The following is a 23,475-nucleotide window of genomic DNA, read 5'->3' on the forward strand; positions in this document are numbered from 1 at the left end:
CTGTGCATGTGTGCTAAACTAGAGAAGTTTATCTTACTGTTTTGCACAGGTGGGGCATCAGTAAGGTTCAAAAGTTCGTTTGCTTAGTTATAAAAGGTATCCAGTTTGATCATTATTTCAGTCTTATCAAATAAGATATTAATTAACCTGCATTTGCTTGCTACAGTTGATTTCAAGTCTGAAGGGACTTACGGAAAGCACCCTGCACTTGCTCTGCCAGGGCTTTGCTCACTGAGGAGTAAGGAAAGTAAGGCAGTGCTTTTTTGCTTGGCATCTGTGTCTATGGATCTGTGCTGCTCTAAGAGTTATCACAGGATGAATCATAACAAAGATACTGGATCTTGGTAGCTACAAAAAAAAATTTGTAGAAGGCAGATATCTGGTGCCTTATTCACCTAGTTTAGTAGTTTTGGCCAGATTCTCCTCCCTCACTCCAGCACTTACACAAAATTGGTGGACTGAAAACTAAGCTCAAAAAGGATTTGGGCCTTGAACACCAGTAATGTAGTTGTTATATAAGACAACCAACATTGCCTCGTGGCGAGATGTTATAATAACTCCTCTTGCTTTCTGACCCTCTCTTTCTCCTTTTGAATAAGAAAGGATAAGGATATTTAAGTATCCAATTACTGGTGCATCAGGTTTGGATGCTTTTTTCTTTTCTTTTTGGTATCTGCCCAGAAGAAAGAAAGAGTGTGGGGGTTTGTAAGTGATATACCAACTTCATGCAAATTAGTCTTGTTTATTTGCCTGATGTAATGGAATAAAAAGAAAGCAGTGGAAAAGGAGCCAAGTCATTTTCTTGTAGTCTGCAGGAGGGAAGTTGAGTGCATCTGGAAGGCAGCAGTGCAGAGAGAGAGTATATGTAATTGAACTGGCATATGGCAAAAGAAGCGTTATGGCAAATCTGCGTCAAAATAAGGGTGGTGTCAAATTGGGCTCAAATTCAGTAATCACAGGTGCCAAATGGATGAATTTAAATTCAAAGTTTAGAATTGTTGTGATTACTGTGGCATTATTTTAATATAAAATTATTTGGCATTATTTTAATGTGGCATTATTTTAAATATAAAATTGTAATGTAAGGACACTGACAGAGAAAGACAGACTCTCTGCTTCAGGAATTTAGAGTGGGAAGTTCAGGAAATGTTGATGAAATGGGGAAGTACTTGCAATTCAGTTCAATACAGGACACTTAAGTTTTCCAGCCCTCGAGAGCTGGGTGGTAATTTGCATCAATGGACTTATGCGTCAACAAAATGGGATTATTTTGGCTAAGCATACCTTTTAATTTTGGGGGGAAAAAGAGCACCTTCCAAAACAAGCAGTTAGTTGAGCGTAAGAATACTTTAGGCACCTCATGCTTGGTTAAGTTATTCAAGGGCAAGTGAGACCAAAATCCAGGGAAATCAAGTACATTTGGAGAACAGCATCAAAGAGATCTTGGTGTTGGATGCAGGAGATAATGCTGCATCCTCAGGAAGCATGTTACTAGTGCAGCTCAGATACATTACAAAAGAAACCTGTGTTATTGTCCTCATTTTAGGAATAGAAATGCACATACTGATGTTCAAAGTGGCCAGGTGCTCTTCCGTCATTGATCTGTCTTTGCCTTACACCCTCAGTCTGCTTAGCTTGTCGAGGTCACCCAGCAGGTATGATAGCTGAGATGACTTCAGCATTCCCCTTCCACCCCTCCCCAGTTGAGTGACCCTTTCCCACACCTTTCTCACTTCCCCCACTAATGTAGCCTTGCTCCCTACAGTACCTAGAAGGTTTATTTCTGTTTTTCCTTGTCAAATAAACTAAACTCCCAACTGCATTGTGCTTAACTGCTACACTATGTGCACTCCATACCTGTTCAAAATTGCCCTTCCTGGACAAAGCATGTAGGCAAACTTCATTTATCAAAGTAAGGACTTTGGGGAGAGTGCAATTAATCTTCACTTATCCCTGGAGACCTGCGAGGTGGCAACGGGTCTGTAGGTGCAAACAGCTGAAAGAACTTGATTTTTTTCACAGCCGCAAAATGAACAAAGAATTCCTGTGGGAAAAAAGCATGCATGCAGAGTAATACAAGAGGAAAGAACAGGGCAGCAAACAGGTTGGTCACCTAAGACTTGGGGTCATTACTTGCCCCAAGCGTGGCTAGGTAGAAGACCCTCTTTCCTACATCATTAGTCTGTCACAGGGATCATAACAATTTGAAAGAGCAGGAGAAATGAGAAGGGAATTAGCTAAAATGGAGTCAGTAGTACTTTTTCATAATCTTTTGCAAATATTGAAGATTACTATTTATTATAGAAGAGTACTAGAAGAAGATGCTTTTCAAGCTTTCTTGCCAATTAGATAAATGGTGTTACCTGTTACTGGGAGCACCTGGATGCATAGGGAATATCCTGACCCTCCTGGTCAATTCTGCTGGCAGTGGGAAGGGCTGGATATCTGCGCTCCACCTGCCCCAGGCGGGTACTCGCCGAGGCACTGTCTGCCCACCCGCGAGGGGTGGGGAGAGGACACCGCTGCTCAGTGTCGTCATCCTTGCATTTTCATGATAGATCTCTGGAACTTTGTGTCAGTCCTCCTTAGTGCTGTGTAGAGTAGGATGTAGCAGTGGCTGGTGGGGAACAAGCTGGGTTACGTTACCTTCCGTGAGAGAGTGAAATGCTTTATTTTAGCCAAATTCAGTCAGTTTAGTACCTGCGCTTTGCTGACTAAAGAACAAACTGGCTGAAGCGTGTCCAGACAAGATCCTGGTCTGTAGTAGGGCTGTGGAAGGGATCTCGACCTGTTCTTGGTATGCACTTGTCACAGCAGCAAGGCCTTTGTTCCTTGCTTTGCCCAAGAGGTTCAGTGTCTGTGATACACAGTCCCAAGGGACTTCTGTGGCCATCTGCTTCTGATGAACTGGGTCTCAGTGCACTAATCCATCCCTTTGTAACCTGTGAATTTGCTATTTGTTGTCATGTGTTCTGCTTAGAGAACGTCAAGACAGGAGAAAAAAGTGCAAGGCTGTTGCTTATTAGTACACCTTTTTTTTTTTCCTTCTTTTCTCTTCCTCCCCTCTCTAATATTTGGAGTGCAAATTTGGGGTATTGATTTCAATTTGCAAAACTGTAGATAGTTTGGGGCATGAGTTCCTAAGGGGTCCTTTTTGGGGCTCCTTTTACTTAGAGTGCTGAGACACCAGCTAGGTTCAGACAGGTGCCCTGAATGCTTCCTAGATCTAATCCCTCGGTGGTGTCTTTACACTGAGGGCCCTCATATTGGGAAGCTGCCTTCCCCAGTGGCCCAGTCACCTGAGTCTGAGTGCCTGAGTCACTCAACGTTGAAGAAATATCAATAGGACCGCTCTCTCTTGTATTTCCCTGGGCAGGGTTGGGTGACCACAAAGATGGTAACTTTTCCCCTTACACGGAAGGAGCTATATATGTGCGTGCGTGTGTGGATTTTTAATTAGTTTGTGTAAATCTGCCCTGAAGTGTGTTGGGAAGAGGATGCGTTTTGTACTGCTAAAAATAAATACGTATTAAATTTGTATATTACATTTCCCTTAGGGAAACATGCTAAAATTCATGTGTTAAATATAAGTGCAAAAAGATAAATGGAATTTGATTAAAAAAACATAACTCTGCAAGTATACTGTTTTTAATGATTTTGATACATTCATGGAGCTTTTTTTCAAATGCTTTAAATCCTAACATGAGTCATTAAAGCCACTAATGATTTCTGTAGACAGTGAAGCACTTCCTTATAGGAACTAATTTGACAGTGTAGCAACTTAAATAGCTGGTTTAACCTCTCGTCCTTGAAGGTCTGATGGTGAAACCATTTCATCATTTCCTCTGTAATATTGTAAAATTTTACATCATATGTTCTTTCAAGATGTGAAATTACCTTTGTGTATGGGTACATAAGTGTATAAACATACATACACACGTACAGCTCTGCAGACACCCACATTTATGTATTTTCAGACACCTCTTTATAGGATTAAATTGGACTGTGGAATGAGACAGCTGAATCATTAGACTATGCTATATATTCTTCTTGCAGAGCTCTCAAAAGCCAGGAGACTTCTTTGGCGGGTCAAATAACATGTTGGAAATAATGTACTTCACAAATGTTCATGGTTTCCATTGCCTAATTTTTCAGAGTATGGTGCACGGCTAGCAATGGCCAGCCCATGAGCCAGTCTCTTATGTCAGAAATAGCAGCTCTGAAAAAGTTTGATGGTGAGCTTTGGTTTATCTTTTGTGCAAATATGCATTTTTCATATTATTTTACCAAGCAGTAATCTGCATTTCTATGAATAGAACTTATTCCAACCAGGAGGACTGGGGGTGAAAGTAAAAGTTACAAGACATGGCTTATATGGGTAGAGTGGCCATAGATGTTATATCTAGAAAAGCTGAACGGTGTTGAGTTTGTGGGAATGGCTTGAGTGGAGCTGGGAAGATGTGGTATGGAGTCGTTCTTGTTATAGTGGAGAAACCCAGGAAGGCAGAACTAAACTGGAAGCAGTACATCGCAAGAACAGGAGTCTGGAAAGATCAGTCCCTCCTAGGGACAGGAGGGAATTGCCCAAGTCACAAACATGCACACATGGCTATATGCAATCCTGGGTTATTAGGCACCATTACAAAAGCAAAATGCTAGAGGAATTGGTACAATAAAATATGTATTAACATGATGAAATATGTATTGGAATGAATACTAAGTGGGATAAGCGTGATTCTCAACTGAAACAAATCTGGCAGGCTATAACTTTGGCTTATGGAGAAGCCCCATTGCATGTTAGCCCAGTGCAGATGTTGGAGAGCTTCCACGCTGTGTCTTACTGCACAAAACACTCCTTCTCTATGTTGAGACTATGCTTTAAAGGGTAATTTAGCACCCTCTGATTTCCCCTTCAAAAGGAGGGCAGGCAGGGAGCTGTCACAGCCTCCTGGGGAAGGACAAAGTGCTGATACAGGCTTCAAGACAGAGGGATGTCCAGCCTGGAAGTGAAGTATGTTGCATGCGTGCACACAGTGATAGTCTTTTCTATGCACTCTCTTACAGAAAGAAAGGAGAGGAGGTGACATATTTTCTGTAACTCATTCCCATTCCAACACATCGAGAGAACAATGTAGAAAGAATGAGGCAGACCCCAAAAGGAGAAGCCCTGGGCCCAGTTCAACCAGGACTTATGTCCTCTTCAGTTTTACCAAAGGCATTAGAATTGCACAGGGAATAACGGAGGCAGTAACTTAGGATCCTGCAGGACACTGCAGTTCTGGGAGTGCAGTGCAACTCCAGTGCTAAAGTCTCTTATTACCAACTCTTCAGCATGATGTTAAGGCTTGCATAAGTCTCTAGCACCGTGGCCAAAGTGATTCAGAGGATACGGAGCTCTGAATACATCTCCACCAAACAAGATCTCTTTGGGAATGAAACTCCAAGGGCTCCTGTGGTCATGTTTCTTAGTAGCTGTTTATGGTTTTGGCCATAATCCTATTGTAACTATTACTATTAATGATATTACTATTATATTCCTGCAAAGCATCAGGGAAGGTTTTCCAGACAGATTAATCACTAATGAATTTGTCATCTGGCTTTGATCAGTCATTCCTTTTGAATGCTGGTAGGTGGAGTTTACATGCCAAGATTTTCTGAATAATGCAGATGCTGCCTCTAAGGATCCTTTGGAATTAATTTTTCAAATTTGGATGTAATATGTAAGCTGGGCTCCCATGGTTGTTTTTCTCCCTATTTAACATTGAGCAGAAAAGACTTTGGCGAATTGTACAGATATGTAGACCTCCACATGCTTCTACTGAAACAAAAAGCAATATTTTCTCTGCTTTTGGAGAAAGTTGGAGCAGATAGGTAGAAGTACTTGCAATCATAAAGGCAGATGGAGTGTTATCAGAGGAGTTCGAGCAAATGGGCTCTTGAAAGTGACTGACAAAGCTTCAATCTCTAATCCTTCCACACTGTGGTTTACAGCATTGAAACCTTTTGCAATGTCAGCAGCACCTGACATGAAGTATCCAGCAAATAATTACAATAAATAATTGACATGGCAAAGTATAAATCTTATTTCTGGTGAAGTATAAATGTCAGAATACTGTCTGCACAAAAGCCAAAGGCTGTGCAAATTGTAATTAAAAGCATTTAATTTAAGTTAATCTTCATTAGGAACATAATTATGTCCGCACACAAGTTGCTTCAATGTAATTGTCACAGTTGTAAATAACTAGTTATATCAAGCAGCTTTTCTTCAGGATAAACTAGCTAAGAGATTATCAACTGTTTTAGAGCAAAAGCAGAGGGTGTCTGTTAGCGTATCTGTAATGCATGCATCCATGGAATTAAACCAAATTTGCCATCCTTGCCCCTGCAGGTACTGCAAAGTGGTACCCACTCACACATCCCCCAGGGCTCCAAGTAAGCTGTTGTGCAGAGATGAGAGGATTCTGTCTTGGAAGTTCAGTAATTTATTAGAACTCGTTGTAAAGAAGCAGAGCAAAAGGTCCTCCCCCCAAAAAATGGACCAAACTTGGTTTTCCAAGGGGTGTTTTAGTCTGCAATGGCACTGGCTTCAGCCTTGGCCCTGTCTTGTAAGCATGGGAAAAGTGTACCTTCCATAAAGTTGTAGTTTTCTAATCAGATTATCAATGGAATTTATACATGGACTTTGCTCTCCTGATGCCCACAGGAGAACTACACATGGCAGAAGCCTGGAGCTATATGCTAGCAGCAATGTTCCTCTAGTGGAGAAAGGCGGAAGTCTTCCACTCGTCAAGTGGCATCTACCAATAGATTACTGTAATTCTTTCCTTCAGGTCTCTTGATTGCCATGGGAATTTAGGGCCTGATCCAATGCATGTCGAAGTCAATAGGGAATTTTCCCACTGAGCTCTGTGTGATCAGAATCACATCTGCTATAGAAGACTGAAGAATGTAATGTGTGTTGGATTCTGCTGAGAGCAACCTGACCTGAATCCAAAGAGGTTAAGAGTAGCTACTGCAAGACTTAGCTTAGAAAAAGAATGATTTCGTCCCCTTCACTGCCTCAGGAAACAATGCCATGAATGCACCTAAGAAATTAAATAGCACTTGGGAGATGCGTAAAACTAGTCTTATAAGTGGACGTGAATGCTTGAAATGGATGTCCTAACAACATAGTTTAAAAGTAGAAGGACTTTTTAACTGCTGTCAATGCTCTTCCCAAATAATCTGTACTGTTACTGCTAATTGGCATAAATCTTGCTCATAATACCCATAGCGGAGATTTGCGCTGAATCCATTGCTAATCCTATAAACGGGTGAGTTTGATAAAGTGGGTTGCTCTGGGCATTGCTAATTTTATTTTCATGCTTCTACTTGCTATCATTCATTAACCCCCAAATGGCAAGCTGGTCTGTATACAGAAACAAGAGAGCAATAGTCATCTTATTAGTGGCTATAACCATGAGTGGGAAATGACAATCAAATAAATACATATACAATTTAAATAGGATGCCTTTTTTTGTGTGTCGGTATGATGCTAGCTGCTAAAAAAGGGCCAGGTTCTCATCAGCACATGCAAAATTAAATCTAGTACAAGGTAATTCTATACCGAATGGCAATATATAACAATATTGATGCTTTATTTTTAATTCAATGTAGGTGAGCTGGGAACCTTTAAGAGGATTACAAAAACAAAGGCTCAGGCCATAAGATAAGAATTCCCAGATTTCCAGTTACATCCTGAAGAGAAGAAAAATCTGTTCAGGAAAAGACTGGAAACTTTATCTGCCAACCAGTAGCCTAAATTTTACATCTAGTAGCCAGAAAAACATAAAAATCCACTTTTTCATATAAGTCAATGTCTTATTGTGATATAAAGCTTCGTTATATGACCACCTGGTAGTCCTTAAATAATCGTATATTGATAGTCTGGGTTTGCTTCCAGTGAAGGAAGTTCGGATGCGAAATCGCATCTCACTAAACTAGTAGTAACCAGAACAGTTTGCTTTGTGTACGACTACCAATAAGCTCTGCATTGGAGAGCTGCCCACTGCTCTCCCAGTAACGCATGGCTCCCGAGCACCACGGTCCTGCACTCGGCAAGAGCCCCGTCCAAAACAAGTTGTGTGTGCCCAAGCCATGATTTCCACGGTCAGAACTCAACCGAGTAAAAACTGTGACTTAATGCAATACATCAGAGGGACAGTGGCTGGATCTACAGAACCAGATCAGATAACTAGGGAGAATGGACAGCATACTCCTTAGAAAAACTTTTTACATGTAAGTCAGCTTGGATAACAGAATTTAATACTTGCCTAGGTATTACAAAGAAGCGAAAAGCAGTTGCAGAGAAAAAGATACCATTTGTTATCTAAGGCAAATTTTTTTCTTTTAGGCAGCCAGAGTTAGTTTTTTTCTTTTATCCAAGAAAGCTGCCTTGGAACAAAAACAATACAATGGTGTGGATTTGGTATCCTCTTGAGGAAAGAAACAAAATATTTAGCCTGGACTACAAAGGAAAAACAGTGTCAGGTTTTTAAAATTACTTTGGCATGTTTGAGTTCAAGACAGCACAGAAAAAGCAAAATGCTTGTTAAATCATTCTAGTGTGCAAGTATCATAGCAGATTTGATCCACGAATTGACTTGCACGAGTATGCCAATTGTCAGGATATGATTTTTAAATTCTTTTTTAAAGGATGTTCATGTGTTGCCTTATTTGGTCACAGATGCTTTACTGCCTCTTGGTACAGCAGAGAAAAATAAGGGAAAGAAAAAGGGCAACTGGTTTAATACAGCGACATCTTAATGAACTCTAACACCACATTCCCTAAGGAAATATATATTCTGGATTGAACAGTTTTTCTTCAGAGACACCAACAAAAATATAACACTGGTCTTGTTACAATTACCTCTCTCCACTTACTGCTGCTATCCTGTGCTTCAGAGATGCTGTGTTTCTGTTATTGTTCTTGAACTCGACTGGAATTGCAGACATTCAGTGTTTTTTTAAAAAGCTCAGCCTGCACTGGCTGCACTAGATGTTTATTAGAGTGCTGGAGCAAATTGAAAGCATACCACTGTGGTTATGGAGCACATCTCCACGGAGAGGCTGATAGTGCTGGATTACCTGTCGAAAGTGATCTGAGATGAAAGAGGAAGGGAGCAAAGGGAAACTATAAAACATTTGAGGGGAAAAAGATAAAAATACAAAGTTTTAGAAGTGCTGTCAGTATAATCAGGGAGTAAAGTGAGATTGATGCTTTGCATAATTCTTTTGACTTCAGTAGATTTGTACCAAGAGGCTTGTATGCCAATACAGGTTTGGCCCTTTTGTTTACATTTCTTCTCATAACTGCATGTTTAGTCTTTCTGCAGTGTCTACATATGAGTTTCTGTATGAGCGGCATTTCCACCATGAACAGACAGCAAGCCTTGGTTCTTTCTTGGCCTCCACAACAGAATTTAAGAAAAACCCCGCGCAACAACAAGCCAAACAAACAAAACACCCGCATCTTTTAACTGATATTAAGGTCTCAGCTTTGCTGAACCTAACAAAGGTTTATTTAACATCCTTTTGTTTTAACTGTAGTTGCAAAGTTACTGATCTCCACAGTCACAATGAGGACTCGGAATCAGTGCTTTGACCCAGGGTTGTTGGGTGCATAAATGAGATTAGAAGCTGACTCAAAATCTGCAAGGAACAAGAAATACCTTATTGTCTGCAGAGGTGAGGATCGGCAGGAAGGGTCAGGGAGGCACGAATCTATAATATCTGGCAAGATGAAGACTACTGCAAGGTGCTATCTGTGCTCACGCCAGAGTGCCACTGAGAATGAATAGTGCAGTCCAGTTCCTGCGAGTGTCGGCGGCAGCAGAGAAAAGCCCTGTGTGGGCAGACGCCAGGCTCCTGTTCCTCATACCGGCAGAAAGCATCCATTTATCGTGGAAATGACATAGTCAGTCTAGAGGGGTGAGGGCTGGGGAAGAGATGGAGAGTGAGGGATAGATGAAGAGCTGATCAATTCATGCAGCAATGGAGAAAAGAGGAAAAAATCCAGATGTGTTATTTCTGTGGATCAAGGAAGAAAAGCGGTACACAATTATCCCAGAGACAATGCACAAAGGTAATGTAAATGTGTACAACTGTCTGCAGCTGGCTGATCTGTGAGCTCATGTAGTCACCTCTGCACATGAAGAAGGGGAATTTGCTATTTCTTAGACATTGGGAAAGAAACAGATACAGTTCTGCTTGTAAGTCTCTGGCCGTCTCCTGTTTCTCTTATCACATATCTCTTGGGGGAATCTCATAGCAATTACTTTCTAATTGCTTCAGTAGTCTACAACTCATTTTATGAGAAATGCCATCCAAATATAATGGTTCTTGCATGTTTCACAGAAGCAGAAATTAATTGCATCATAATTTTTAAAACTCCTTTCTCTTTGCCCTTCTTCCATCACATAATACTTTGTATTTCAAAAAGAAAGGTAAAATATTAAAAATGAATTTTATTTTTTCTTAATCAGGTACTCTTCTGCCACTGCTTAATGGCAAAGATTCACCCTGATGTACTATACTTTTATGATAATGATGTCATTTGAATTATACTCCCAAAATTAGTATGGACCCTTTAATACCTCTCCCAGGTGCTATTTAGTTGGGGCAAGAAAGCTTTAACCTTCTGCCTTTCGGAATCCCCCTAGTAAATCAACTGCATCTTGGGATCATCTCCAAATGAAATTTGCTTGCTACACAGCAGCAAGGAGACGTGATAGGATTATAAAACAGGACTATTTTTCACTGCAGAAATGCTTGAACTCACTCCAGACAATTATGCAGCCTGCCATTTTACACATCATCTATTTCAGTATTCCTGCATCAATTATTCCATTAACATTACTGCATACTAAGCTAGAACTTGTCACTGGTCCTGTAGACATGGAAGGGATGGGATATATTTCAAATTAAAGAAAAAAAGAAAAAAAAAGGAAAAAAAGCATTTTCATGTGAGAGGCTTTGGGACATTCATTTCGGCAGTCTTGCCACATGTTCTGTACTAAGTATTTTTATCTCACAGCCTGCTTAACATTGTTAATTTCTACCCTAATATGGTTTAGCTCAGGACATAATGCTGAATGTTCCATTACTCTGTCAGCTGAATTGAAAAGACCTGTTAATTAGAAAAAAATTAATAGCTTTATTCAAAGATTAACAGAAATTAGGGTGAAAACAAAATTGTTGCGATAGGGGGGGCATATGCATTTGCAGTAAATTCAGGAAATCTCCCAAAACACAAAGAACATGCTCAGAATTATAATTAAGGAAGACATTTTAACTCCCTGAAAGAACAGCTTGATGGCAATTGTTACTTTCTAGATTTAACGTAGCATCTGTTACAATTTAATTTTTAAAGGACACCATTTTTAATTCCCATTAATCTCCAGAATTAACACTGTAATAAAGATCTTTGCAAACACTGAAATTTAACTAGTCAAAATGCCTTTAGGAGCCTTTACAGAATATTTGTGCACTTGAGCAACAGCTTTGATGCTATGAGTGGGGTGAAATGCAAAGCCAATGTTAATTAGATACAGAATTGGTTGTATTTTCTCATCTTCTTCAAGAATTAGGCTGACTTGGATGCATAGGCTGGAAATGAAGTCACACTGTTGGAGGACAGGACGGCTTGTTCACTCTCAGGTTTGGAGACGCGTATTAGGAAGGATGACTTGAAGGTTGAATACTTTATATTTGTGTCTTTTTTCCATCAACATTGATAGCATGAGGTAAAAATGTTAGCTTTTCGACATCTCCTTTGATGCAAAACTGTTTTGGATTTTGCGGATGTTGAATAAAACAGAGGAGATCTGTACAAAATATGAGCTCAGTGACCCATCCAAGAATTAATTCATAGAAGAAGTATCTTTAGATATGTTAAAAAAGCATAGATGTTTGAAAGTCTGTGTAGTGGGAGACCTAGACCCTGAATAAAACCAGTGCAGACTAAGCTACAAATATGTGCATAAGCTGAATTGACAGAATCATCTTGTCTGGGCAGAAAAGGTTTTTAATTACAGCTGAGTTAGAGTGCGTCTTCCCCAGGAAAAATTGTGATAATACATTGCCGTAATCCTAATTAACATACGCTGTCTACCACAAACACTAAGGAAGACAAGGTTATCCAGAGTGAAGGGTGTTGGTGTGCTGCTGTGCTAGGGGAGACACAGCCAGTTCGAAACGTGCTGCCTTTGAAGTCAGTGCTGATGCCTGACAAACTGAAGGGTCCTCAAGCTCTCCTGATGCACTAATAATAATGGGAAGTCAGACACTGATTTTTCTCTAGCACTTATTTTGGAAGGAAGTTACTGACGTCAGCAGGACTCACGACCATGTGGAATGACTACATTTCTCAAAGAGAGGCTGCCTCAGTGAGTAAAACACATCCACTTGTTACATGGAAACCAAATCTGTTCATATTTAATATGATTTCTTTTGTCACTCTGGGTAATTATGGAAGACAGAACTTCCTCTCTTATGTCTCCTTACACCACATCACAAAGAGGCTGTAGGAACAAATCCTGCTATTTCATAGAACTGTATAATCCTCTTCATTTTGCCAGAACGTTATTCTGCCCGAAAGCACTGTGCAGGCATCCTGCCCTCTGCTTCCATGGCTACATGCTGGGCAGTAGTTAGGCAGAATGGGTGGGTTGCAAGACAGTGGACTTATCCCTGGAAAATGGAAATGCATGAATAAATCAGTTTTGTCCCCCAGTAAGGGTTCATCTTTGGCCACTGCTGTATTGGGCTGAAGTCTATAACCATAGATGGGTGAAAGTACAAAGGGAGCTCTCTTTGGTAGCTGGCCAATGTACTGTTCTTTGAAATGTTTGGGCTGAGAATTAAGTTCTTGATGCACCTGAGCATGAAATAATTAACGGGAAGAAGTATTTTTACATAATGCTGACTGATAAGAGCAAAGAAGGAGCAGGAGCCAGGATAAGACATTAAGGGGGAAAAGATTCTCCCAGGGCACCCTTCTAGTGGGTAAGGAAAGCAGAGATGTTGTCTTAGTCTTTTAAGCAGACAACACACAGTGCATGTGGGGATGGGAGCAGTTCTCACAGCTACAGTTTTACTTCCTCCCCGCCATCTTGCCTAACCAAAAGTCAGCAGGCAGAGGGGTGGCTGTGGGGACACTGGTTCTGACCTTCTCATGCACCAGGTAGGTGCTGTGGCATGGGTACAGAGATAAGGGCTCCTTGGGGGAAGCAGGGACCAGCTGTGAGACAGTCAGGGTGTGACTACTGGTCTCCTCCAGCTCCTTACAGCTTGCTTACAAGCAGTAAATGCTTGGTGAAGCTTTTCACTCTCTGGGCCTGTTGGTCAGCTGATGATAATATTCTTTCTGTGCTCCCTGAAGATGGAGGAGGTTGCTTGCAGGCACACACCAAACCGTTCAATCCTGGTACAGCGTGTTTTGTGTATTTGTGTTTTAACCAAGGTGAGGATCTATTTACCAAGCCTCTCCATCACCATCAGTATCGTTGTTGCAGTTAAAGAAAAACCCACACAAAGCTGAGCAAGAGCCTTTCTCTTTTATGAAGATATGCACAATAGGATCAGCAACAGCTGTAGGTTTAGGAGCTTGTTGCTAGAAATCCCATTAACTGGAAATTCCAGTCCGTTGGTTCAATCAGCCTGACCTTGAGTAGGTTGATAGGCTCCCTGTGCCCCTACTTTCAAGACTCTCGTTTCAAGTAGTGTTGCTTGACCTTGACCACATAGTCATGCTACTTCCAAAGTCTCTGATGTTCTTCTGTAGTCCAGACCTACCGTTTCCTCTCAAGAGTGATGGCGGGGGGACAGTTAGGAAGAATGGTTTGACCGTTCTCTGAATTCTTAAGTGCTACCTGTTTTGGGGCAATTTGTGCTGGAAATCTTTCCTTTCATAGTCTTAATTTGTCACCTAGAATTTCTGGGTTTATGATTTTCTGACTGGAGAAAGGGTGTTTATATATTGGTGTCGATGGCTGTGCTGCTTATGCCCCTGAACTGCCCAGCACATTTATCCTCAGCCTATTACCCTCATGAATGCAACGGCAAGCCTTTCTTCTAGGTAAAAAGAATCAACAGCCTGAATATCTGTTTCATAGTCCCCTCCATACATATAGGGAATGGGGATAACGAACTAACCTTTCTTCCGGTGGCTAATTGGATTTCACACAGTTTGGAAGCACCATTAATTCACCAGACATATTAAATTCAGCTTTAACATTCCTACTGGGTTGCTTGGCTATTGACCTTCCTCCCCTACCCTACTTTTTATTCTATTCTATTTTAAGCTTATCCATTTCCAGTACTTAAATAAACAGGCACCTTGTGCTGCAGCCCTTTCGAGAGCAGTGTTTCTTCATGCATGATGTCTTACAAGCTGCTGTGCACATACATGCATGAATATTTCTTATTCCACTTAAATAAGCTTCACAAATGCTTATTATAGAAATAATGCATATTGGTCAGAAGCTGGTGTCCCTGCTCTGGTTTAGTCGCATTATGACAAAATAGTCCAAGTGGACATAAAGCATTCATAATCAACCTACTGTAGTTATACAGCCTAATTAAGAGGATCTGCATTTTTCACCAATAAAAAGGTGTAGAAATTCCCTCTTGCATCAACAGAAACACCTGATCATGCTGACTTGCCCAGAATTTTCTCTTCTGAAGGTGAGAAAGGAAGAAAAAATCTCTACACAAGGGTGGAATTTGATTGTTTCAATCAATCTAGGCTTAAACGTAAGCCATGGCTCTCCGTGAATACAAGAAAAAGTTGAGATCTCTGAATAATGTTTTAAAGAATGGAAATTTCACTGCATGTTTCTGTTGAGAGGTTGAATTATGGGCCCTGAAGCCTAGAGACGATTTTTCCTACCCCTCATGATGGCTCACTGAAAACACAGTAGTGAGGGGACAGCATGACCTTGGTCTTGCCAGGTTTCCACATCTATGTCTGGTGGCACAGGAGAGCAGAGATGGAAGAGCAGATGACAGAGTCCTTTTCCCTTACTGATGGGTAGCTCAGAGAGGGGCTCCCCAAAGTGTAATTGCACATACTTCCATGGCATGGGCTGGGCATACAGGAGTGCTCCTGATCCATTTTTGAATGTCAAAATCCGTGCTGCTTCTGCTCATCTTTCTATTGCTTATCCACTTTAAGCAGTATTTTTTCATAAAAGCGGATAAGTAATTCTCTTTCTGTGAATGCAAATGTGGAATCTATTGAGTGGGTGTGTGCATACTTTATAGAAATAATTGAATCCAAACATCTCTTCTTTTTAAATGCAGGAAACCAGAATCTAATGAAATATAAATCAATTCAGTGTCTGCTTTGGGCTTGCAGTCTTCAGACTGTTAAAAAAAATGTATTAAGTGCTGTGCATTCCAATATCAACATCTTTATTTTCCATCATATCCTCTTAACCCCTTAGGTCTTCTGAAATCTTTTTCTTTCTGGACATGTGGTGAAGGGCTTGTCAGAGAAGAGAAAGCAGTTCATTTAAAGTCTGCTCTGCATGTTCATTAATTCCCGATATTCACTCTAGCGCATGACCTTACTGAGTCTTCCTGTGGACAAATCTGTGTTTGGTTTCTGTACGGTGCTTTATCGATTGCAAATGCCCAACTGATTAATTGTAGAGCACAGTTGCCTTTGTGATTTAGGACTTGGGCTTCTCAGACCTGAAATAAACATACCACTGCCAATTTGACTTGGGGTACAGTTCCTGGAGTATAAGTAAGTCCATTGGATTTCTGGTTCGAGTTTAAACAGATTTTAGTTACATTCGCAGCTCTGTTAACTCTCTGCCTGTCTAGCTGCTAGTCTGACTTCCTTCGCTCCATGTAGCACCTCGTGCTGAAAGAGAAAGGACATGAGCAGGCATCTAAAATATGTTAATTGTCTTTAGCTAACAGATGGTCAGATGTGTTCAATTTTATAGCATTTATCAAAGCAATTGAGAGAATACGAGGATGTCTTAATTCAGTTCTGCTCCTGATAGGCTTTATATGTGTATGGCATACAAATTGTCTTCTATGGTCTTTTTGGTCTTAAAGGAAGCTGTTTCTGAAGCCAATTTTTCCTCTGTTCTGAACTCTGGAAGCCTACAAGCTGAAGAAGTATGATGATTTGAAGAAACCAAATGGACATCTCTTTTCTTTGAGCATAACTGTTAGATCTGCAGAAATTTAGGGAACAGTTTGAAGCTACCGATGTACTGGTATCACCTTCTGTTCTGTCTAAATTCTTAAAGAGGAGGGATATTACAGAGAGAACAGTGAACAAAGTCATTATGACTAAGGGAGAGAGGAGCAGAGGAAAGAGCTTTGCACTGGCCCTCAATTATCCTAAGACTTGCGCAGAGTCAAGCAGTTGGTTAAAGATGACAGTCCCCAAGATGGAAGACAACCTGCGGTGATATTATTCCAAATCTCCTTTGCCAGACCTCTGCTGGCCATTTAGGCAGAGTTTTTCTTCATTCCATGACATAAGGAAGAGATGGAAAGTCTGGAAGCAGGACTACGTACATAAATCACTGTTCTGAATAATCACTAGCTACAGTGTCTGATGATTTATCATTCAGCCTCAGCTGGCTCCATCAGCTAAAAATAGGAACCTCTGATAAAGACATTTCTCAGAAAGGTGAAAGGACAGTTCAGTTAACCCTCCTGGTGATGTATGCCAGAGACATGCTCTGTCATCTTGGCAAACAGCGATGGCCAGTCCGGGCTACTGGGGGTCTCCTACTAAAGTGGCAGCCGAAGGAGCTGCAAGAGCTCCATCCAGCAGCAAACGCAACCGAAATGTGGCTGGAGCCTTTGTTACTGCTGTGATGATCTTCATACTTGTAGAGAGTGACAGTGAGGGCAAACCATTCGCCATGCAGACACAGCGAACTCTGTCATTCTGCAGATTATGAAAGGGAAGAAAAGGAGCTGGTTAATCCTAACACCCTCTCAAAGCTGCACTGGTAGGTGCTTCAGACTAAGGCTTAAGTCTTCATCTCGACTCCTAATTCTTTTCACTTGTTTTATTTATTAATGATTTACAATTTTTAAGTACTGCTGCTGCCTCCTGGAGGATGGTAGAAATAGCCAGTGATTCACAGCTGTGCAGGTATAGATCCTGCTTATTTAACGGCTCCTTTTCCGGGTGAATGCAGAACGTCTGTAGCATCACAGGTATTTCAGCAAACTGGGAGCTCACGTGCCGGGAGATGCTTGAGGCAAGCTCCATTTTGTCAAAATCCTGAAAAATGCTTAGTTCTACAAGTATTAAAAAGAACAAGAAGGCTGTGTCTTTCCTTTCTGCAATTAAAACTGCTGCAGCAGACACTAATGGACTGTCACTGCAGAAATCCCCTCTCAGAAATCCTAGCTATATTGTCCTCTCAGGGAAGGTTTTTCTAATACAGGCAGAGAAGAATTTCACTTAACGAGAAAAGAAGCTGTGCTTAATGAAAACCTAAGGAACTTGAAACAGTTTTGTACTCCCTAAAATCTCTGTTAATCTGTACCAACTTCTATTTCTTTCATAATAGATATTACAAAGTTTTTTAAAAAACAAACCTTGACACAGAGAAAAATGTTACCATTAAATCCATTAGAAATAATTACTTTGTAAGGAATAAATTTGTGTCTCATCGACTGGAATATGAACGTTTAACTTCCTTCATTGGAATTGCTTAAGCTATAGGAATTGAAGGAAAAACATTTCATGCATTATGATCCTTTTTAAGTCAATATTGTCTTTTTAATCCTGAATTACAAATTAAATATTATCCTCCTTTAAGCAAATGCATGGACATATGTCTTGGAAATCAATGCAATTTATCCTGTCTACTGTAATTATATATACAAGTTTAATTCTTGTTATAAATAATGAAGTTTGTAGACTTAAAAATGGAAAAAGACAAAGTCTTACTTATTTGATGGTTTCCAGTGTCATTGCTAAGGGTGCATGATAACAGTCACCAACAAAATCACCACTTTCAGGTAGCAGCATAGGTCCTTGCACTAGCAGGCTACTATTGGTTTTTGTCTTGTGCTCTAATAAATTTATAGCTAAGAGCAAAATGCAGCATTTAAAAACAATGATTTTCAGGTTATCAGCTGGGGTAAATTTTTGTTGATGTGAACTTTCTTTCATGGTTTTCATGGCATTCCAGAAAAATTATTGGATATAATTAGAATAGTAGGTTAGAGTAAGCTTTTTTTTTTTAAAAAATGAGAAAACATGAGAAAAAAGACTTTTAAAGAATGGAGATAAGAAGACTTATAAGGTTATTCTGGAGTCACTAAAAAACCCTAAAACTATTAATACAGGGTAGAAGTTTGGCCTTGTTTGTCAAGAACAAGCCTGAAATATTCCATACTGGCTAATAAGGTGTTGACCCAGCTATCCCAGCAGAGCAGCCCATCGTCCCGCTCCCCGGCTTGTGTCCTCTTTAGCTTCGTGTCCTTCAGGGATGAGCATATCTAGGGCTTTCTCCTGGTGGTGTTCCTTTTTCTATGCACCACTTAGGCAAGCTGGCTCTGGTGCTCTAAGATCCAGCATTTAAGTCGCATGTTTTCACAAAGGAAGTTTACATCAGCGACTTTATGTAGACAGCAATACATATGGGGCATGCTTCAGGGACATACAGTTATGATCAAGGATTTAACTTTAATAAACAAAAGGTGAATAGAAAATACCACACATGTGGTGAACATAAGCAACATAGCTAAAACTGCATAATATGTGACACCTGTTATTTTCTGAATTTTGCAATGTTTTGCACTGTTTAATGAAAGTGGGGTTGGTTTTTGACTGTCTTTTCTACCATGTTGTGGTGAGTTCTTAATAGTGGACGTTACAGCAGGGAACAAAAGGGAACAAATAAAGCAAATGCAGAAGTTAATTTTTTCCTGAATATTAGGAGCTCAACAAGTAGATTATCTAATTTCTCTACCAGCCTCCAGTACTCATCCAGCCAGCTGTTCATAATTATAAAATACACATAATAACCTACTATCTGAAGGGACAAGAATGCAGCAAAGTGAATTGCATGTACCTCTGCTTGGCATGTAATCAGGTTTCTATCCTTGTGCATGCTGGTAGTTTTCCATCATGTTTGGACCCTGGATCTGAAGGCTTTCTTCGTTGCCTGGACTTTCTTTTTGTTTGAGGTGGTTGGGGGCGTTCAAGAACAAAATATACACTTTGACTTATGACCTGGAGAAAATAAAAACACCTGTGGGTTCTTTCTGATTTAATCTAAAAGTCTGGAAAATTTTTAAACCCTTATGCTGTGATCTAGATTTGCACCACGTTTAACTGCGCAGTGCTTTCTATACTGAAGGGTGAGCTAAGCAGCCCATAAGTCTTTTCCGTGGTATAAGGATAGTACTTAGCATTCAAATGGGAACTTGTGTATTGAGCCAAACACAATTATTTGCAAATGAATCAGTGCCATGCATCCTCAGGGGGAGGACTGTAATACCAAGTGCTGGTTTGAAATGTCATCTTTTCTGTGGGAGAATTGTCTATAGGTAACATGTTAACTATTTTCAACGTAATTTTAGGCAAACAGAAATTGCAATTCACTGAAGTTTGCAAAGAAAATTCTGGCTTTGATCAAAGCCACAGCAGATTTCAGCTTGCTCCATTCTGAAAGTCATGCTGATGTGAAAAGCAAGCCTTTCAGTAATGTTTGGCATCTTAACCAGAGCTGGCACTCTTAGGCAGTGCTTTAATTATACATTATATTAACCAGTGTGAAATACTGAGCCTTATTAAGATATCCAAAAGCCTTCTTTATAGTTGGTTTATTAGAGCTTGAAATTAACTTTTCACAGTCCAGCTCAAATGGATCAGTAGATACGGAAATTCAGCTCTGTCTACAGCAAGTTTCCCCACAGTTACCTCCAGTGCTCTCTCCAGTCCCTTGCAATGCATCTACCCTCTGTAAAGACCCCAGTGCCCAGACATGCCAGAACACTGGACATCAGCTGTCAGCCTGGTACCTCCATTATAGATGTCAGTGCCAATCTTGCGGTTGCTTGGAATAGTCTCCTGAAAAAATGGAACTTTAAAAAAAGCATGTTTACCCTGGGCTCACCTGGGTGCTCAGATGTATGGCTGGTTGATGCTGGAGATGTTCCACTCTGGTGTGTTTGCAGATGAACATTTTTTCTCCTCCTGACAATGTGCTTAGTCAGTAGGTGGCTGGGATGTCAGGAGCTCAGGTTGAAGTTCTAGACAAAGTCAATTGGATAGAGGTACTTTGTTGTCCCTCTAGCCCTTACAGGCAGGTGCTGTGCTGAACACTTGCCTCTTGAGTACCTACACAACGGCTTTGAAGTTGGGCCTTCCAACATTTTCTCAGTGGTATTTTTCTCCTCTTCAAAATAACAGTGTTACTTTCCACTTCATGTGAGTTTTCAAAGCATTTTCTGGAGATGGCAGAGCATCATCTTTCTTTGCCTCAGAAAAGCACCCATCAGCTTGCCAGGAGCCTGAATAAAAGGCAATTTTCTATTAGATACTGCTCACAAGTCTGGGTGTTTATGGATCTCTCCAAAGAGCAATGACGTGCACATTTTCAACTAGTTGTTGCACTGAGATGATTCAGATTTTTAGGTCTGTGGAGATAACACAATAGTATTATCATCAGTTACTGTGTGATTACCACTGGTTCCAGTGGAGTTACCACTGGCATAGTTATCTTGCTGTTGCTGTGTAATCCCATCAATTATTTCACTGGTAACTGTGTAAATTACTACAACTGTAACTGCGTAAAGATCTGAATGGCTAATTATTCACACTGCAGCACCTAGAAAAGTGAATGCTGAATAGGCACCAGCAATACTGTCCTGGCTGGTACAAAAGATGCACAGCAGTGCTCTCAGCTTTGCTGGCCCACCCCTTGCACAAGTGGTAGAGAGGAAGGCAAGTGGTACTAAGGTCTCCTGCCCCTAAGTACCTGCAGGTACAAAGGTATTACCTCCTTGAAGTGCTAATGGTTAGTGGAGACACTTTCTGTAGGAATGTGTTGCTTTTCAGTCCTTCTTGATATTCCCACTAAAATGAGCAAAGCCATAAATGTCCTCAGCAGACATTAAGGAGTCTGCTGGACTTGGTGTCTTACTGTCTCCCATGCCCATCTGGGCTGGGATCTGGACAGGAGAGATCTAATGATACTGTAGCCACAGTCTTTTTTCAGTCAGAGCAAAATGTGTACATCCTTTCATTTGTCAATATTTAATGCCAGATGGCAGGAGACAGGAATGAGAGGCTGTACCTCCTGCAGCATGCTCCATCTGAAAGTGAGCTGGAGCAGAACAAGAGGTCTTAACATGTCCCAGAATATCTTCATGTGGCTTCAGTTCTCGTTAGGATGGCAATATTGGACAGGATGTGGTTGCAATAGCATGCAAGTATGAAGTAGGTGTCTGTAACCAAGAGGCTTAGAGAATATCCATTCCATGTACTTGCATGCTCCACAAGAACATTTCCTAACATGACATAAGAAATCTGAGTCCTATTTCAAACAAACCGAAATATAATAACCCAGGAACAATGCCTTCATGTATTATTATTATATTGCAGAAGAAGAGTAGGAGCCAACCATGGGCATCACTATTGTCCCAGGTCACTCAGATATCCCTAGGGAGTTTGTAATGCACCACACTACGGGAAAAAATTAAATAAGACCCTCTAACTGTATAGAGAGATGAGTTGTTCACCAGTCAGTGAAATGATATTCCTCAGCCAGCTGGGAGGAAAGTGGCAGATGGTAGTTTCATCCTATATTTCATCTCCCAGCTAATTACAGACAAGTAGGAGAACAGAAGACAAAGATGCAAGCCTGATGTGCCCTTGTTTCCCAATAGTCAGCTCACCCTTTGAATAAGATTTATCGCTAGGATGTTCTTTTCAAAATCTTTAGAACTTCCTCCATTTTCCTTGTTCCTGTACCTAATCAGGTTTTTTGCTTGGGTTTTTTGTGATGAATATTGGTTGTTTACCTCTTGATTTTGTTAAAAATATTGTTAAAACAACAAGTCCATTATCCAGTAGAGCAATAGGGAGAGTTACAGATCTCTGCCAGTTGAATATAGGGGCTAGCTCCCAGTGCGAAGGCATTTTAAGCTTTTCTCCTGATAGCATGCTTCCAGTCACCTGCCATGCATTTTCAGATTTCCAAACTCTCAGTTATCAGGTCTCCGATGAAATAAGTGGATCTGCAGCTCCCACATCTTCTGCTTTGCTTCTATTTGATGCTGCAAGGCAAGGCATGGGTCTGGAGTTATAGGTACTACAGGATATTATTTCTCCCGGTTTAGGATGGCAAAAAAAAGAGAAGCAAGGTATTCAGAGCCATTAGCCAGCATGACCATGTCTTCTGTTTATCTCCAACAGCTTTCTACATCCTGCTCTTGTGGTGTCCCCAGACAGAGGTCTTAGTTTTAGGTGACTGAAAGTTACTGCTTTTCCCACAAGGCTGTTCTGGAGCAGAGCTCCCACACCCACAGCTGCCGCACACTGTCCCCCCCCCCGGTTTGTGCCCTTCCCACTTGGTAACCACCTTCCCCACCACTCGGCCTTCTGTAGGATGGGCAGCTCTGCAGTGAGGAACAGTGCTTTATCATCCCGTATCTGGGTGGCAAAAGCAGGGAGAAGGAGAGACAACATCTGGAGTAAATCTGTGGATTTAAATGATGCTTGGGTAGGAAGCGTGTCCAATGATCCTTTGGGCTTCTCCCTCAATGGCACAGATAAATCTTTTGGCTTTAAAACCTCTCACCAAGACTGCCTGCTCAGCAAGAGTCACATTTCTGCACCTGTGCTGTGCCCAGCAGCTCTTTGCCTTCTTAATGGTTCTTTGAGATTTTGGACTCTGTTGGTACTAAGATACTCATCAGCATGGGCAGTGGTGTCACAGCCTTGCCTACCAACCTGGCATGGGGGGCACCCCTGTTTTTTACTTTAGAAGCAGCTCAGGAATGCCTGTGTCATTCATTAGGGTGACGAATGTATTCTGTCAGCTCCTGAATGGGTTGGAAATGCCATACTTCACAGAATTTGCAGGGTAGTCGGGATTTTTTTTTTCTCTCTTTTTAATTACACTTTTACGCTTGACTTGCCCAGAGAAATTGTGTGTTGTGCACCAGGCTTCCGGGAAGCAGGACTGAATTAGCATGGGACAGGGGGAACAGCAAAGAGGCAGCTCCCTCCTGTTTAAATCAAAACTAAGCCACATCAGAATGTTGCCAATTAAAAATAAAATTAATGACTTTGCTTTCTCTGTAGGTGACCTGTCTCCACGATTTCTTTGGGGATGATGATGTGTTTATTGCCTGTGGTCCAGAAAAATTCCGCTATGCACAGGATGACTTTTCTCTGGATGAAAGCGGTAACATCAAACACACACTGCTCTC

At 40.9% G+C, this 23,475-nt stretch overlaps 1 protein-coding gene across 2 annotated transcripts in view; it reads left to right on the forward strand.

The window, feature by feature from the left end:
- The window catches only part of DCX (doublecortin), a gene marked incomplete at its 3' end in the record, with an annotated part of 70,590 nt that overhangs the window by 31,103 nt on the left and 16,012 nt on the right, over window positions 1-23,475 (forward strand). For both annotated transcript variants that reach the window (XM_082003948.1, XM_082003949.1), the window contains exon 3: window positions 23,348-23,450. In XM_082003948.1, the coding sequence (XP_081860074.1) occupies window positions 23,348-23,450 (103 nt within the window). The remainder of the gene's footprint in view (window positions 1-23,347; window positions 23,451-23,475) is intronic.

Source organism: Phaethon aethereus, assembly GCF_964289735.1.
Source record: "Phaethon aethereus genome assembly, chromosome: 10".
In the NCBI taxonomy this organism is placed as follows: domain Eukaryota; kingdom Metazoa; phylum Chordata; class Aves; order Phaethontiformes; family Phaethontidae; genus Phaethon; species Phaethon aethereus.